Source organism: Poecilia reticulata, unplaced genomic scaffold (assembly GCF_904066995.2).
Source record: "Poecilia reticulata unplaced genomic scaffold, P_reticulata-male-v2 Scaffold_39, whole genome shotgun sequence".
NCBI lineage: Eukaryota > Metazoa > Chordata > Actinopteri > Cyprinodontiformes > Poeciliidae > Poecilia > Poecilia reticulata.
Genome location: NW_027675137.1, coordinates 87212 through 105000, shown reverse-complemented (window position 1 = coordinate 105000; position 17789 = coordinate 87212). Strand labels below are relative to the sequence as shown.

Below are 17789 nucleotides of genomic sequence, written 5' to 3'. Positions count from 1 at the left end.
TTCTTCTTATCCTTTTTGCTTTTAATCTGTTTTACTCCTTCAAATATTTCTGGTTTACTGTTTCCACTAATTTTTTATACTTATTACTGTTTCACTATTCAATTGTTTCAACTATTCCTGGGATTGCACTAATTTCTGTTGTTTCAATTATGCTCTTTCTTAAACTCTGTTTCACTTTTTTACTTTTTCAAATAATTCAGGTTGCACACAAACTCCTGCTTCTTCTGCTGAATTCCTCTAAAATTTATATATTATATAATTTATATAATTTATACAGTATAATTTACTATTAATTCACTATTATCTTATTAATATAGTATATTCACTATTCAATTGTTTCAACTATTTCTATGTTTCTATGCATTTTGCTTGTCTACTTTTCTGGATATTCCTTTGGTTCTACTGGTTTTACTGTCGGATAAGGTCTTCTGCAAACTTTGATCAATTTTATCAATTCATATATCAAACTTTACTGCTTCTTCTGACCCTTATTGCTTTTGGTTTGCTCTGTTTTACTTCTTCAAATATTTCTGGTTTTTCTTATTCCGCTAATTTAAGCATTTTGATGTTTCACTGTTCAATTGTTTCAACTATTTCTGGGTTTGCACTAATTTCCTCGTGTGCTAATTGTGCTCTTTCTTACGCTCTGTTTCACTTTTTGACTTTTTCAAATAATTCATGTTGCACACAAACTTCTGCTTCTTCAGCTGAATTCTGCAACACTTTTGCTAAGTTTCACCAGTTGGCAAAGGATTTCTACAATGTATGACTAGCTTTCTTATGCTTTTCTTACTCTTTGTTCTCAAGTTTCTTATATTTCTCCATCAATCATTCTGCAAATATGCTTATTTGGCCCCTTATGTTAAGTTTCACTTCTTCAAATATTTCTGGTGGTGTACTAATTTCAGCTTCAGCTAATTTCTTCAGTTTGCTACATTTCACTGATCAACTGTTTCAACTATTTCAATTTCTTCTGCTTTCTTCTACTTCTTAAGCTTTTCTGTACTTTTTCTGGCATTTCTGCAGCAGTCATTCTGCAAATATGCATTCTCACGGCTGTTTCGCTAGGAACAGCTATTTTTCTAGTTATTATTATTATTCTGGCTTCCGTACGTTTTTCCTGGTTTAACTACTCTCACTATCTTTCACTAATTGTACTAATTTATATATCAAAACGTTCAGCTCCTTCAGGAGAATGGTGCTATGACTTTTGGTAAACTTCACTATTGCACTTTTTGAAATAATTGCCCTTTTGTGCAAATTTTTTGCCCCATTATTTCCTATGGTGGAACTCTGTAACTGATTTCAGTTACTTGAGTGTACACTCTAGTAACTGCCGTTTTTGAACTTTTTCTGCTCTTTTATAAACAAATTATGCTGTTCATACATATTTCACTGTAGAGAATATTTTATGCTTTAAAATGTAGCCACTAGTGTCTACTTTATGGAATTATTACTATCATTGTTACAGGATTTACTGTTTTCTGTTAAACTCCTCTGGAGTACAACCTTGTCACACTTTCTCCTATTCTTTCAATGTATTTTCTTTTTGTGCTCTGTTTTTATCTGTCTATGCATTCTGCTTGTCTACTTTTCTGTTTGCCTTCTGGTTCTACTCGTTTTACTATCTTTCAAGATCTACTATCTTTAATCAATTTTATAAATTCATATATCAAACATTTCTGCTTCTTCTTATCCTTTTGCTTTTAATCTGTTTTACTCCTTCAAATATTTCTGATTTACTGTTTCCACTAATTTTTTATACTTATTACTGTTTCACTATTCAATTGTTTCAACTATTCCTGGGATTGCACTAATTTCTGTTGTTTCAATTATGCTCTTTCTTAAACTCTGTTTCACTTTTGACTTTTTCAAATAATTCAGGTTGCACACAAACTCCTGCTTCTTCTGCTGAATTCCTCTAAATTATATATTATATAATTTATAATTCATACAGTGTAATTTACTATTAATTCACTATTATCTTATTAATATAGTATATTCACTATTCAATTGTTTCAACTATTTCTATGTGTCTATGCATTTTGCTTGTCTACTTTTCTGGATATTCCTTTGGTTCTACTGGTTTTACTGTCGGCTAAGGTCTTCTGCAAACTTTGATCAATTTTATCAATTCATATATCAAACTTTTCTGCTTCTTCTGACCCTTATTGCTTTTGGTTTTGCTCTGTTTACTTCTTCAAATATTTCTGGTTTTCTGATTCCGCTAATTTAAGCTTTTTGATGTTTCACTGTTCAATTGTTTCAACTATTTCTGGGTTTGCACTAATTTCCTCGTGTGCTAATTGTGCTCTTTCTTACGCTCTGTTTCACTTTTTGACTTTTTCAAATAATTCATGTTGCACACAAACTTCTGCTTCTTCAGCTGAATTCTTCAACACTTTTGCAAGTTTCACTACTTGGCAAAGGATTTCNACAAAGTATGACTAGCTTTCTTATGCTTTTCTTACTCTTTGTTCTCAAGTTTCTTATATTTCTCCATCAATCATTCTGCAAATATGCTTATTTGGCTCTTGATGTTAAGTTTCACTTCTTCAAATATTTCTGGTGGTGTACTAATTTCAGCTTCAGCTAATTTCTTCAGTTTGTTTCATTTCACTGATCAACTGTTTCAACTATTTCAATTTCTTCTGCTTTCTTCTACTTCTTAAGCTTTTCTGTACTTTTTCTGGCATTTCTGCAGCAGTCATTCTGCAAATATGCATTCTCACGGCTGTTTCGCTAGGAACAGCTATTTTTCTAGTTATCAGTGAGAATGCATTCCATGCATTCTCACTTATAGTGATTCTGTTTTTCTTTATCTTTATTATTATTATTATTATTATTATTATTATTCTGTCTTCCGTACGTTTTTCATGGTTTAACTACTCTCACTATCTTTCACTAATTGTACTAATTTATATATCAAAACGTTCAGCTCCTTCAGGAGAATGGTGCTATGACTTTTGGTAAACTTCACTATTGCACTTTTTGAAATAATTGCCCTTTTGTGCAAATTTATTGCCCCATTATTTCCTATGGTGGAACTCTGTAACTGATTTCAGTTACTAGAGTGTCCACTCTAGTAACTGCCATTTTTGAACTTTTTCTGCTCTTTTATAAACAAAATTATGCTGTTCATACATATTTCACTGTAGAGAAATATTTTATGCATTAAAATGTAGCCACACGTGTCTACTTTATGGATTTATTACTATCTTTGCTACAGGTTTTACTGTTTTCTGTTAAACTCCTCTGGAGTACAACCTTGTCACACTTTCTCCTATTCTTTCAATGTATTTTCTTCTTGTGCTCTGTTTTTATCTGTGTCTATGCATTCTGCTTGTCTACTTTTCTGTTTTCCTTCTGGTTCTACTGGTTTTACTATATTTGAAGATTTTCTACAATTTTTAATCAATTTTATAAATTCATATATCAAACATTTCTACTTTTTCTGACTTTTTTGCTTTAGTTTTTGCTCTTTTTTACTCTTTCAGATATTTCTGGTTTACTGTTTCCACTAATTTTTTATACTTATTACTGTTTCACTATTTAATTGTTTCAAATATTTCTGGGATTGCACTTATTTCCTTTTGTTTCAATTATGCTCTTTCTTAAACTCTGTTTCACTTTTTGACTTTTTCAAATAATTCAGGTTGCACACAAACTCCTGCTTTTTCTGCTGAATTCTGCTATAATTTATATATTATATAATTTATACAGTATAATTCACTATTAATTCACTATTATCTTATTAATATAGTATATTCACTATTCAATTGTTTCAACTATTTCTATGTTTCTATGCATTTTGCTTGTCTACTTTTCTGTATATTCCTTTGGTTCTACTGGTTTTACTGTCTGCAAAGGTCTTCTCAAACTTTTATCAATTTTATCAATTCATATATCAAACTTTTCTGCTTCTTCTGACCCTTATTGGTTTTGGTTTTGCTCTGTTTTACTCCTTCAAATATTTCTGGTTTTTTCTGATTCCGCTAATTTAAGCTTTTTGATGTTTCACTATTCAATTGTTTCAACTATTTCTGGCTTTGCACTAATTTCCTCGTGTGCTAATTGGGCTCTTTCTTACGCTCTGTTTCACTTTTTGACTTTTTCAAATTATTCATGTTGCACACAAACTTCTGCTTCTTCAGCTGAATTCTTCAACACTTTTGCTAAGTTTCACCATTTGGCAAAGGATTTCTACAATGTATGACTAGCTTTCTTATGCTTTTCTTACTCTTTGTTCTCAAGTTTCTTATATTTCTCCATCAATCATTCTGCAAATATGCTTATTTGGCCCCTTATGTTAAGTTTCACTTCTTCAAATATTTCTGGTGGTGTACTAATTTCAGCTTCAGCTAATTTTCACAGTTTGCTACATTTCACTGTTCAACTGTTTCAACTATTTCAATTTCTTCTGCTTTCTTCTACTTCTTAAGCTTTTCTGCACTTTTTCTGGCATTTCTGCAGCAGTCATTCTGCAAATATGCATTCTCACGGCTGTTTCGCTAGGAACAGCTATTTTTCTAGTTATCAGTGAGAATGCATTCAATGCATTCTCACTTATAGTGTTTCTGTTTCTCTTTATTATTATTATTCTGTCTTCCGTACGTTTTTTGTCGCTTAACTACTTTCACTATCTTTCACTAATTGTACTAATTTATATATCAAAACGTTCAGCTTCTTCAGGAGAATGGAGCTATATCTTTTGGTAAACTTCACTATTATACTTTTTGAAATAATTGCCCTTTTGTGCAAATTTATTGCCCCATTATTTCCTATGGTGGAACTCTGTAACTGATTTCAGTTACTAGAGTGGCCACTCTAGTAACTGCCGTTTTTGTACTTTTTCAGCTCTTTTAGAAACAAAATTATGCTGTTCATACATATTTCACTGTAGAGAAATATTTTATGCTTTAAAATGTAGCCACTAGTGTCTACTTTATGGAATTATTACTATGATTGTTACAGGATTTACTGTTTTCTGTTAAACTCCTCTGGAGTACAACCTTGTCACACTTTCTCCTATTCTTTCAATGTATTTTCTTCTTGTGCTCTGTTTTTATCTGTGTCTATGCATTCTGCTTGTCTACTTTTCTGTTTGCCTTCTGGTTCTACTGGTTTTACTATCTTTTAAGATCTTCTACTATCTTTAATCAATTTTATAAATTCATATATCAAACATTTCTTCTTCTTCTGAACCTTTTTGCTTTTGGTTTTCCTCTGTTTTACTCCTTCAAATATTTCTGGTTTACTGTTTTCACTAAATTTTTATACTTATTACGGTTTCACTATTTAATTGTTTCAACTATTCCTGGGATTGCACTAATTTCCTGTTGTTTCAATTATGCTCTTTCTTAAACTCTGTTTCACTTTTTGACTTTTTCAAATAATTCAGGTTGCACACAACCTCCTGCTACTGCTGAATTCTGCTATAATTAATATATTATATAATTTATATAATTTATACAGTATAATTCACTATTAATTCACTATTAAATAAATTAATATAGTATATTCACTATTCAATAGTTTCAACTATTTCTATTTCTTCCGCTTTCTTCTGCTTTCTTCTACTTCTTACCCCTTCAAATATTTCTGGTTTACTGTTTCCACTAATTTTCTATGCTTATTGCTGTTTCACTATTCAATTGTTTCAACTATTTCTGGATTTGCACTAATTTCCTTTTGTTTCAATTATGCTCTTTCTTAAACTCTGTTTCACTTTTTGACTTTTTCAAATAATTCAGGTTTCCCACAAACTTCTGCTTCTTCTGCTGAATTCTGCTATAATTTATATATTATATAATTTATACAATATAATTCACTATTAATTCACTATTATACTATTAATATAGTATATTCACTATTCAATTGTTTCAACTATTTCCATGTTTCTATGCATTTTGCTTGTCTACTTATCTTTTTGCCTTCTGGTTCTACTGGTTTTACTATCTTCTAAGATCTTCTACAATCTTTAATCAATTTTATAAATTCATATATCAAACATTTCTGCTTCTTCTAACCCTTTTTGCTTTTGGTTTTGCTGTTTTACTCCTTCAAATATTTCTGGTTTACTGTTTCCACTAATTTTTTATGCTTATTGCTGTTTCACTGTTCAATTGTTTCAACTATTTCTGGGTTTGCACTAATTTCCTCGTGTGCTAAATGTGCTCTTTCTTACGCTCTGTTTCACTTTTTGACTTTTTCAAATAATTCATGTTGCACACAAACTTCTGCTTCTTCAGCTGAATTCTTCAACACTTTTGCTAAGTTTCACGACTTGGCAATGGATTTCTACAATGTATGACTAGCTCTCTTATGCTTTTTTCCAATATCTTACTCTTTCTTCTAAAGTTTCTAATATTTCTCCATCAATCATTCTGCAAATATGCTTATTTGGCTCTTTATGTTAAGTTTCACTTCTTCAAATATTTCTGGTTGTGTACTAATTTCAACTTCAGATAATTTCTGCAGTTTGCTACGTTTCACTGTTCAACTGTTTCAACTATTTCAATTTCTTCTACTTTCTTCCACTTCTTAAGCTTTTCTTCACATTTCTTGCATTTCTGCAGCAGTCATTCTGCAAATATGCATTCTCACGGCTGTTTCGCTAGGAACAGCTATTTTTCTAGTTATTATTATTATTCTGTCTTCCGTACGTTTTTCATGGTTTAACTACTCTCACTATCTTTCACTAATTGTACTAATTTATATATCAAAACGTTCAGCTCCTTCAGGAGAATGGTGCTATGACTTTTGGTAACCTTCACTATTGCACTTTTTGAAATAATTGCCCTTTTGTGCAAATCTTTTGCCCCATTATTTCCTATGGTGGAACTCTGTAACTGATTTCAGTTACTTGAGTGTACACTCTAGTAACTGCCGTTTTTGAACTTTTTCTGCTCTTTTATAAACAAAATTATGCTGTTCATACATTTTTCACTGTAGAGAAATATTTTATGCATTAAAATGTAGCCACTAGTGTCTACTTTATGGAATTATTACCATCATTGCAACAGGTTTTACTGTTTTCTGTTAAACTCCTCTGGAGTACAACCTTGTCACACTTTCTCCTATTCTTTCAATGTATTTTCTTCTTGTGCTCTGTTTTTATCTGTGTCTATGCATTCTGCTTGTCTACTTTTCTGTTTGCCTTCTGGTTCTACTGGTTTTACTATCTTTTAAGATCTTCTACTATCTTTAATCAATTTTATAAATTCATATATCAAACATTTCTGCTTCTTCTTATCCTTTTTGCTTTTAATCTGTTTTACTCCTTCAAATATTTCTGGTTTACTGTTTCCACTAATTTTTTATACTTATTACTGTTTCACTATTCAATTGTTTCAACTATTCCTGGGATTTGCACTTATTTCCTGTTGTTTCAATTATGCTCTTTCTTAAACTCTGTTTCCCTTTTTGACTTTTTCCAAATAATTCAGGTTGCACACAAACTCCTGCTTCTTCTGCTGAATTCTGCTATAATTTATATATTATATAATTTATACAGTATAATTCACTATTAATTCACTATTATATTATTAATATAGTATATTCACTATTCAATCGTTTCAACTATTTCTATGTTTCTATGCATTTTGCTTGTCTACTTTTCTGTATGTCTTCTACTCTACATGTATTACTATCTTCTAAGCTCTTCTGCAATGTTTAATCAATTTCAGCAATTCATATATCAACATGTTCTGCTTCTTTAGACCCTTTATCTTTTTGTTTTGCTCTGTTTTACTCCTGCAAATATTTCTGGGTTTTGTGCTTCCCCTAATTTAATCTATTTGCTGTTTTACTACTCAATTGTTTCAACTATTTCTGGGTTTGCACTAATTTCCTTTTGTGCCAATTACGCTCTGTCTCAAGTTCTGTTTCACTTTTTTTACTTTTTCAAATAATTATCGTTGCACACAAACTTTTGCTTCTTCAGCTGAATTATGGTATACCTTCTCTGAGTGTGACTAATATATATATATATATATATATATATATATATATATATATATATATATATATATATATATATATATATATAATATATATTATATATATATATATATATATATATATATTTATTTATATATATATATATATATATATATATATATATATATATATATATATATATATATATATATATATATATATATATATATATTTCATTGCCTAAATGGTCTGAAAATAGCTAGTTGCTAACCAAACAAGTGGTAGTTCCGGTTTGCAGTAAACGTTGTGCCCATAAATTATACAAAGCTTCATGGGGGTTAGGAATAAGGTGGATATATATGATAAAAAATATGTGATTACTGTCGAAATGGAGACTGACAAACCAAACAAGCGAGAGATTCTTCTTGAATGTATCAAAACCATTAACATTTCTCCTGCTCTCTGGCAGCCTCTGGATGTTGATGTGGAGAAGAGAAGCATCAGAGCAGATATAAGAATGAATGTAAAAGAAATCATGGAAAGTATCAAACAATAATTTTACCACAAATAAATCCCTCTCAATAAATGATTGTTGCCTATTCCTGTCTGTTGCAGGCAGCCAATAAGAAAACGGGAGTCATAAGCACGGAAAAGAATCCCAAACAAAGAACATCTGGCAGGAGTCCGGTGGACAATATAGAGGGAAGACTGCAGTTGATGTGTGGAAACAACGTGAATAAATGATGACAATAAAAGAATATAAACTTTTGTCATAAGCTTATTGATGTCGATTTGTTTATTGCCGTCAATTTGAACAATTTCAAACATTCCCTTGATTTATGTGTTCCAAAAATATTTACAGATAATATCAATTACTTTCTCATTGTGAAAGTAGAATGCAATCTGTAGAGACTCACACAGAGAGAGAAACAGCAGTTAGACAATTTTATTGGACCGAGAATTTGGCGCTCGGACACCGGCGGAAGACCTGCGAGCCGAGAATTGCAGCGAGCTTGAATGATCGGCTCGAACGAAGCTCAGAGGTCTTCCCCCGGACCCAGTCACTGGTGGTGGAGCGGAGCTTGGAGAGAGGAGTCTTGAGGGGACCTGGAGGCATCTGGGTGGCTGGTGGTGGAAACGGGGATGAGGTGGGTTGAAGCAGGGCTGAAGCGGGTGGATCTGTGGTTGCTTCGCCTTTTGAAGGATCTCTTGCCAGGTGATTGGATGGAGGTAGAGAGGTGGTGCGTCCTGATTGGTTGGGATGAAGCCGTGGTGATAAGTGATGCCGGAAGAGTCTTACAGGTTGAATTTCCGCTAGGGCTACATTTTTAATTTGAGTTTCTGTGATAATTTCAGCTCCTGCTAATTTATGCTTCTTGTTACATTTCACTATTCAACATTTTTAAAGAGTTCAGGTTTTGTACAAATTTTGGCTTCTGTTAATTAGTATAAAATTAGTGGAATGACTATTTTTCTAAAACACCACTTAAAGTGTATTTATAGTTTAACACTTCCCACTTTGACATAATTAGATTCATAATAATGAACTGACAGTTTAAATATGCTGAACCATGTATTAAAAACATACTTAAAAAATACAATTGTTTATATAGCTTTGATAGATGCTTGAATATGGTCTCCAGTAACAAAAAAGCGTGTTATGATCGAATAAATAGGTTGATACGTCATCGTGACTGCTAACACATAACGCTGAGTGGGTGGACCGCTCCAAGATGGCCGCCCTAAATCTCGTCAGCGACAATAGTGAGAGCAGTCACTCATCACAGTCACAGAGCGCTGTTCATGACAGTGTTGAACAAGCAGTGCTATTTAGTAAGACTTACATCTAATACATTTTGAACTTTGAACAAAGCCACAGTAAAGCATGAATACGATCCTGTAATTTCCTGCTTGGAATTACAGGATCGTTTTAGCGTTCGTGTTGCGTTTAAATGGGGCTCGGAAAAACTGATTATGACCTGCTAAAAATTGGATTAAACAGTTGTGACTACTGAAAGGAAGTGTACCGAAGGCATAGATATTGGAAGTGCGGGGAAGAAAAGAAGAAGAAAAAAGGACCTTTCAGCAGAGATGTGGAATGACTGGGCGCAGAATTTCTAATAAAATGCCCGCAATTGCTGACGGGCCCGGTTCGATGTGCGGGGTGTGACTGTTGCAGGCAGCCAATCAGAAATCACTGAGTCATAAAAAAATTAAGGGAATCCCAAACAACGAACAGCTGACAGCAACCGAGAGTCCGGTGGACATTATAGAGGGATGACTGCAGTTGCAGTTGATATACGGAAACAACGTGAATAAATGATGACAATAAAAGAATATATATATATATATATATATATATATATATATATATATATATATATATATATATATATATATATATATATATATATATATATATATATATATATATATATATACACACACACACACACAAATATTTTCTGGAGCGATTAACGATTTATACTTCCTCCTTGTGATTCCTCCTTGTGAAAGTAAAAAAATTAATTAATCACGACTGTAAGTCGAATCTGGCTACTGACTGTAAAGGCTGCATTCCTTATTTGATTGGATGTGAAGACGCTCGTGAGCGCTGCATGTAGGCTATAAATACGTTCCATCCAAATCGCCGTTGGTCATTTTCAGCATTTCCAGAAGACGACAAAAGTAAGTTTTGTCTAAATTCTTAATTTCTGGGTTATTTGCTATGTTCATATGTTTCGAGCTACAGGTAAATGTAATAACATTGAATCGGAAGTAAAATGTTACAACTTTATTTATTGACAATTGTTTCATGACGTGTAATCGGGAGCCGCCCACCTCGGTCCAACGGGTGGATAGTTAAGCGGGCCAGCCCGTTGAGTTGTAGCAACCAGCCTTTAATGTTTAGTTCTATCGGCCCCCAGGTGAGATTTAAAAGGCGTTGTTAAGTCGGTGGTCCTAGATAAAAGCATTAAATAATAAATAATAATAATAATAAATCTAATAACTAACTTCTATAGTTAAAACCGGTGGCGCCACCACCAGTTTTAACTTGCCGTTAAAACTGCCGTTGGGCGGAGGTTAAACTACCTAACAGTTAAAACTGAATGTCCGTTTATTAACAGTTAGGTGAAGCCTAACTGTGACTTCTTTGGAACAAACGGTTCAGCCGTTGAATACAGAATATTGAATGCAGGATTTTGGTTCAACGGCTAAACCGTTTATCAGGTGTTTATCTGCTGTAAAGTGTTGAACAGCTCTTTAACCATTTGCCTGTTCAGTTGAAACTGCTGTTTATTGGGTGGTAAACAGCTTCTTCGCTTTAATATGTGTCCTTTGCCCCATTAAAGCGTGGGGCTGAGGAGGTGACACTGTTGACTCTTGATGGGGTTTGTAATACTGACATTTTGTTTCTGTCCTTCACTTCCCCCTAGGATGGCTCTATCTACCATAATAAACCGCGCACAATCGCCGATCTACAGGCCACCACCAGTAAACATCGCAGTTATAAAGATAAGAGAGGAAGAAAAGTAATTAGCTGGGCAGTAAAGGAGGGTAAAGCAAAGGTATTACAGAAAAAGAAAAATCAAATTCTAACTGTCACAGATGGGCAAACGATTGGAAAATAATTATATTTGAAAAAAATTCAAAAACCTTTGTGAGGGCCAATCTTATGTGATGAGGAGCTACGCTCTCAGGGGCTCGGAGCCGCCCCTTATCATTAACGTCACTCCCGCCACGCAATTTTATAAAGGGCCGAAGGTGAACATCACTCCAGAGCTTTTACAGAAAGCAGAGGCCATTTTAAACCCAGCAGCACCAATGGCCCATCTGGAGAAGGCAGCAGAGTCAAAAGGACTGATGACGGTGCAAGGGGAAATTGTGGAGGTAGGATTTTTCTTATATTTCTTAATTTTTTCCATAAGAGAGGACTTAATTTGCTAACTGTAAATCTCAACTGGGTAGAAGATAACATGAAAGGCCCCATTACAGAACAATATGCGAACTCTAAAAGTACTTTTCTTTGTACTTCTCAGTTTGCTGCGGTCAGGCTTGTGATGTCGGGAAAAATGATGGTGCCAATCCGGACAGTGCGGCTGAAAGAGGTATAATAACTTGTTTTAAGACTTGTTCAAAGCTGCAGTTGTCATTTATTTTTAAAACAAATAATATTTGGATAAAAAAAGGTAAGTGCCTAAGGAAATGGGGTGTGTGTGTGTGTGTGTGTGTGTGTGTGTGTGTGTGTGTGTGTGTGTGCGTGTGTGTGTGTGTGTGTGCGTGTGTGTGTGTGTGTGTGTGTGCGTGTGTGTGTGTGTGTGTGTGTGCGTGTGTGTGTCAAGTTCATGACATAAAACCAGCTTTTGTGTCATGAACCAGCTTGCATGTTAATTTTGCAGCGTCTGGTCAGAAATGGTAGATTGGTGGGTTTTGTTTGTTTGTTGACTTTTTGAGAACTCTTGGATAAATCTCTAATTTTTTTGTCAATAATTCTTTTAATTACAGGGCAGCTGCACAATGCCCGTCTCCCTTTGGAGGGAAGCAACCCTGGTGGAACTGGCAATTGGCCAACAGGTCAAAATTACACATGTTCGGTGCCAGGATTCTGGCTATGGATTACAGCTGCAAAGCACAACCTTTACAACAATTCAGGTATGTTGTCAATTCCTGAAGAAGTAAATTAATTTTAAGTAGATTTAGACATTTAAAGCAAAATGTGCATATATTTTAAAATTGAGGCATTCTAATTAAAATTATTTGCTAAACTTTGGAGATATACACAAAGTGTGAAAAGTGCCACTGCTCAGAGCTAACCTTGTAATTTTTTGTCAACTTCACAATTATGGAATGGCTTATTACATATTTTGATATCCTGGAAACCATTCAATATTTTCTGACTCAAGTCTATTATGCTTTGCCAAAAGAAGACTTAAATAAAGGAGAAACAACAATTAACATAAATGCACCACAAATCTGGAACCAACATCCACAATGTTAATGTTTTTGATGATGGTGTGTGACCAAATGTCATGCTTGTTGTTGTTGCTTCATTTACAGTTGCTGACTGTATGATATTTTATTATATGAATAACTTTGAACTTGCTGATTGCTGAAATGCACAAAACAAATGATCTTGGACTTAAAAAAACATAAACCTGAAGGAAATAGCATATGTAGCAAAAGATCAAACAAGTTGCTACTGTTATTTGACATTTAACCTTGGTGTTGGTTTTCCTTTTTTGTTCTCATTTTTAGATGATAACATGAAAATTGACATACCTGATTATATTTCTAATATAAAATACTATATTTTGTACTGTATTAACAGGAAAAAATGGAAGACAAAAAAGCGGCTGTCGTCATTGGTGTCATGGACACTGAAGACGAAAACGAAAAACATGTCCTCCTGGACAGTGATGAAGTCTATCGGATTGCTGCAGATTTGTGGAGTCCTTTTGATGAAATGCTGGAAGACGGGAGCCTCGTTGTGGATATTGAGGTTCACGGAAATGAGATAAAAAAATAATCAAAAAATAATTGCAATTTAAATAAATGTTTTCAGTTCAGTTTTTCAACTTTTTTTCACTATTAAAATTGTTGACTAATCTCTGTTTATGCTTTTTAAAGGTATTTGTTGTGTTTCACTCTTGAAATTTCAGGTCTTTTAGAATTTTTTGCTTGCTTTGTTATAGTTCATAAAATAATCAGTTAATCTGTTCAAATTAAATTGGTGATTACTATTGAATGACACTTTCTTCATATAACATAAACTTTGGTCATGACATTTACACCATATATATATACAAGTGGAAATCCTTCACATATTCAGTGATTGTGAGTCTGAAAAGTAGTATGATGAAATTTAACTTATACAATCATATCCCTTTTCCATGCATTAATTCACAACGTTTTCTGCCTGTTTTAAATATTCTCAACTCTTCCGGCGCTAGAGGGGGTAAAATGAATTAAACTTCACTTTTGACTTTTTTTCAGGTTATTCAGGTATGTGTGTGTGTGTGTGTGTGTGTGTGTGTGTGTGTGTGTGTGTGTGTGTGTGTTTGTCTTTGCTACATAGAGGGGACCAAAGCAAGACAGCACACTCACGGTGTGGGTACCAAATTTTTTGTGGGGACCAAAAACCTAGTCCCCACACCGTTTGCATTGAATTCAATGAAAAGAAGGTCAGGAGGATGCTCTGTCAAATTTTCAGACTAGTCCTCATAATTCACAAAAACCAACAGTTTGTGTATAAGTGTGTATAAGGTAGTCACTCAGTATCGGCCTCTATTGGTGGGTTGTGGTACTGCAGGAACACACACACACACACACAATACACACTAATCTTACTTTAGTGACATTGAAGGGACTCATAAAAATCTACTTCAGCGGATTATTTTAAATGACTTGAAATAATTTTATTTACTATTTGTTGATTTATAACCTTCACATTTGGAATCATTAGCGTGATTGCAGATTGGTTGTTAACTTCTTTAGTACTACATTGACATTTATGTAATTAATGTAGTAAATATTCTTAAAAATCTGTAAAAAAAAAAAAAGTATTTTATGACATGGTAGCTTATTACTGGAACCGCCATAATCTTCATATACTAGCATAATTTTGTTTATAGGTTTATACATGCAGAACCTGTAGGATAAAAGTCTTGTCAAAAAAACATTATCTCTTCAGACCATCATTAATTATTTATACAAAAAACTTTGTCTTAAATTATATTAAATTATTCTTTAAATGATTGCTTCTGAGTTGTAGTAACATCAGGAACTCATTCAGTTCTAAGGGAATGGAAAATGTACAGCTCTCCCATTTTTTCATTCATGTCGTCATTAAAATGTTTTGTTTTATTTTGTAATTTTGTGTAATTTTAGTTGAATATTTCTGCCCATGTTGTTTAAATGAAGTCAGTATTTTATTGCCACAACACTTTCCTTTGTAGTAGTGTCTAAAAACCAAGTCAAAGGAAATAAAACTTGAATAACTATACAAATGTACATTTTCAAGCAAACTATGCACTTATTGTTTTTGCCTGACTACAAATACATTGGGCTAATTTTAGATATTATTCAGAAAAATCACTAAGAGCAACTATCAACAGTATAATGGCAGATGACTTTAAAATAATAAATTTGTTATGGACCATCGATATGGAAAATTAAATAAAACAACTTCTTCCAGAGCTCAGAGGAAACTGAGGATTTTCATAAGATTTCTTTTAATATGCTTAACACTAAAATGTGTTTTTATTCATATTGAAAGTGTTTTCCACTGTTCTATTTAAATTGCTACTTTGTATTTATAATGGTTGCAATTAACAGATGCTATTAACATTGGTTTTATCAGGGTTGGAGAATTTTTGGAGTTGGGCGGGTTTTCCATTTCAGATCTGACAAGACTGCAGAATGGCAGCATGTTTATTTGTGAGAGTAAGGCTCATTCAGGGTAGAGAAGGAAATGGAGCTATGACCTCATCATTTAAAAGAAAACCCAGCTATAGTGACCAAAAATCAGACAGAAATACCAGGCATCATTGTCTCAATGGATGCTGAAAAGGCCTTTGACTGTGTTGAACTGGAGTACATGTTTGAAGTGCTCAGAAGATTTGGACTTGGAGAAATTTTATAAACTTGATAAAACTTAATTATAAAAAGCCCACAGTACCATCTTGACAATAGCCTCTTGTCAACACCCTGTGGGCTAGGAATGGGGATGGCGCAGGAAGCTGTCTTTCTCTGCTACTTTTCTCTTTGGCTGTAGTGCCACTTGCAATTGCAATTAGACAAAGCAATGATATTAAAGGTATATTAATAGGAACAAAATTGTATAAATATTATTATACGCTGATGATATACTTTAAACTTTGACAGACCCTGTGAAATCTACCTCAGCTCTAATTGATTGCGTCAACAAAATTTGGTAAAATATATGGGTATAAGGTAAATTATAGTAATCAGAAAATAATGCCTTTAAATGCCTGTGACCAGGGAGAATCAGTATTCATCAAGCCATTTTGATGGGCTTCTACAAGATTAAAGTATCTAGGAAACACATTGCATCTAGAATTAGTCAGCTGTACTCTGAAACATCAATCCTACGATTATTCATATTAAGGATAAATTGGTGAGATGGAAGAAGCTCCCCTTATCCTTTCTGGGGAGAGTTAGCCTTATTAAGATGATAATTCCCCCTAAGTTAATTTATCCAGTGTCTATGTTGTTTTTGTTTATTGACTCTAAAGATTTAGGTGTAATCAATAAAGCAATTGAAAACCTCAAATTAAAACTAAAGTCTTACAACTTCCCTGAACCTTGAGTGGATAGGGCCTGCCCAGGGTTGAAAACTATGTACCGTCTTTACGTGTAAGAATTATTTCAGTGTGGGCTACCCAAAAACACTGTAATCCATGGCCTGAGATCGAGGAAAGTGTTTGTAAACCCTGTCACCCCATAAATATGTTAAAACAAAACCAATAATTCCCACTCATTGTCAAAGATAACTTTCTAATTACTATACTATTAAGGCATGGGGCATTCTGTGGAACATGTTTGGTCAGAATAAAAATTTTTCATCTCAGACAACATTGGTGGATCTGACAGTAGAAGGTGGTGTCCTGATCTTAGATCTTAGCAAGATGCTGGCATTACTAGGATGGATACACTAAACTACAAAAGTTTAGAAGAGATTATAAACCTACGCCAGATGATAGACAGCTCTACATTACAATGTCATTAGGTGACGTAAAACCCATCCAAGCACTGAAAGATGCTTAGAAAAATGACTGGATATGTCAAAACTTTATCCAGCTGAACAGAAACAAAACTGAAGTTATCCTTGGACCTCAAGAGGAAGGATCTAGAGCAGGGGTGTCAAACTCCAGTCCTGAAGGGCCACTGTCCTGCAGTTTTTAGATGTGCCACAGGTGCAAAACACCTGAATCAAATGGCTTAATTACCTCCTCAGTTCTCCAGAACCTTGCTAATGACCTAATTATTCTATTCAGGTGTGGTGCAGCAGAGGCACTTCTAAAAGTTGCAGGACACCGGCCCTCGAGGACTGGAGTTTGACACCCCTGATCTAGAGTCAGCACACAGTTTCAGTTATTACAGGTAGAAACTAGAGATCAAGTCCTAAATCTGGAAGTAGTGATGGACTCTGACCTGAATTCTCAGAATCTTAAAAATAGTTACAAAGTTTTCATTGTAGACTGTGTGTTCTATGAATTTGTATTTTTGTGTTTTAATTACATAAACCACTTTGAACTACCTTGTTGCTGAAATGTGCTATACAAATAAACTTGATTGATGGACTGATGAAATAGTTAAGAAATACAAAATATCTAAAGAATCAGGTTACTAGACATTTACACCCGAAGGCAGAATTGATACCAAAGGATGAACACAAAACCAACTCTAGAGAAAGCCACAAGCATACCAGAAAGAGAAAATAGCAGTTGGAAAGATCAACCCTTCCTCTTGATCTGAATGAGACTATTGGTTTGGGAGAAAAGAAATTAAATCTTTCAGCAACAAAGATAGTAACCAACAATGTGGACATTTGGTCAGAATGAGCGGGATCTATAATTCCTAGTTTGATGTCATTCAGTAGTTAGTAAATTAATAATGGACAATGTTTCAATGATTCATACATAGGTGCAAGTGGCATATAAAAAATCTTAATTGTGTCTAAAAAGTAGTTAATTCATTTATATTTAATTAAAAATTTTCAAACTGAATAAAATTCAATTTAATATACCATGTAAATGTATGCTATGCATAACATTTGGTACAACATGGTTCATCAATATTGAGAACAGCGGTACAAGCATTTAAGT

At 33.6% G+C, this 17789-nt stretch overlaps 1 protein-coding gene and 1 long non-coding RNA gene across 2 annotated transcripts; both read left to right on the top strand.

Moving 5' to 3' along the window:
* The first annotated feature begins 8208 nt into the window (after positions 1-8208).
* Positions 8209-9037, top strand: LOC145550388 (uncharacterized). Its single transcript, XR_014086289.1, has 2 exons — positions 8209-8464; positions 8557-9037. It is a non-coding gene; the product is annotated as an uncharacterized LOC145550388 (long non-coding RNA).
* A 2576-nt stretch (positions 9038-11613) lies between these two features.
* LOC145550383 (uncharacterized) lies at positions 11614-13468 on the top strand. The gene is made up of 4 exons (XM_081604364.1): positions 11614-11832; positions 11982-12050; positions 12448-12594; positions 13271-13468. Exons 1-4 carry the CDS (start codon positions 11623-11625, stop codon positions 13466-13468), a joined length of 624 nt encoding a protein of 207 aa, XP_081460490.1. The 5' UTR covers positions 11614-11622.
* Positions 13469-17789: the final 4321 nt, after the last annotated feature.

Bases quoted from the DNA above. Each gene is read 5' to 3' on its own strand.
- LOC145550383 (XM_081604364.1), top strand. From the start codon at position 11,623: ATGAGGAGCTACGCTCTCAGGGGCTCGGAGCCGCCCCTTATCATTAAC. The intron at 11,833-11,981 runs GTAGGATTTTTC...TGTACTTCTCAG, and splicing joins TGCAAGGGGAAATTGTGGAG to TTTGCTGCGGTCAGGCTTGT. The intron at 12,051-12,447 runs GTATAATAACTT...TTTTAATTACAG, and splicing joins GGACAGTGCGGCTGAAAGAG to GGCAGCTGCACAATGCCCGT.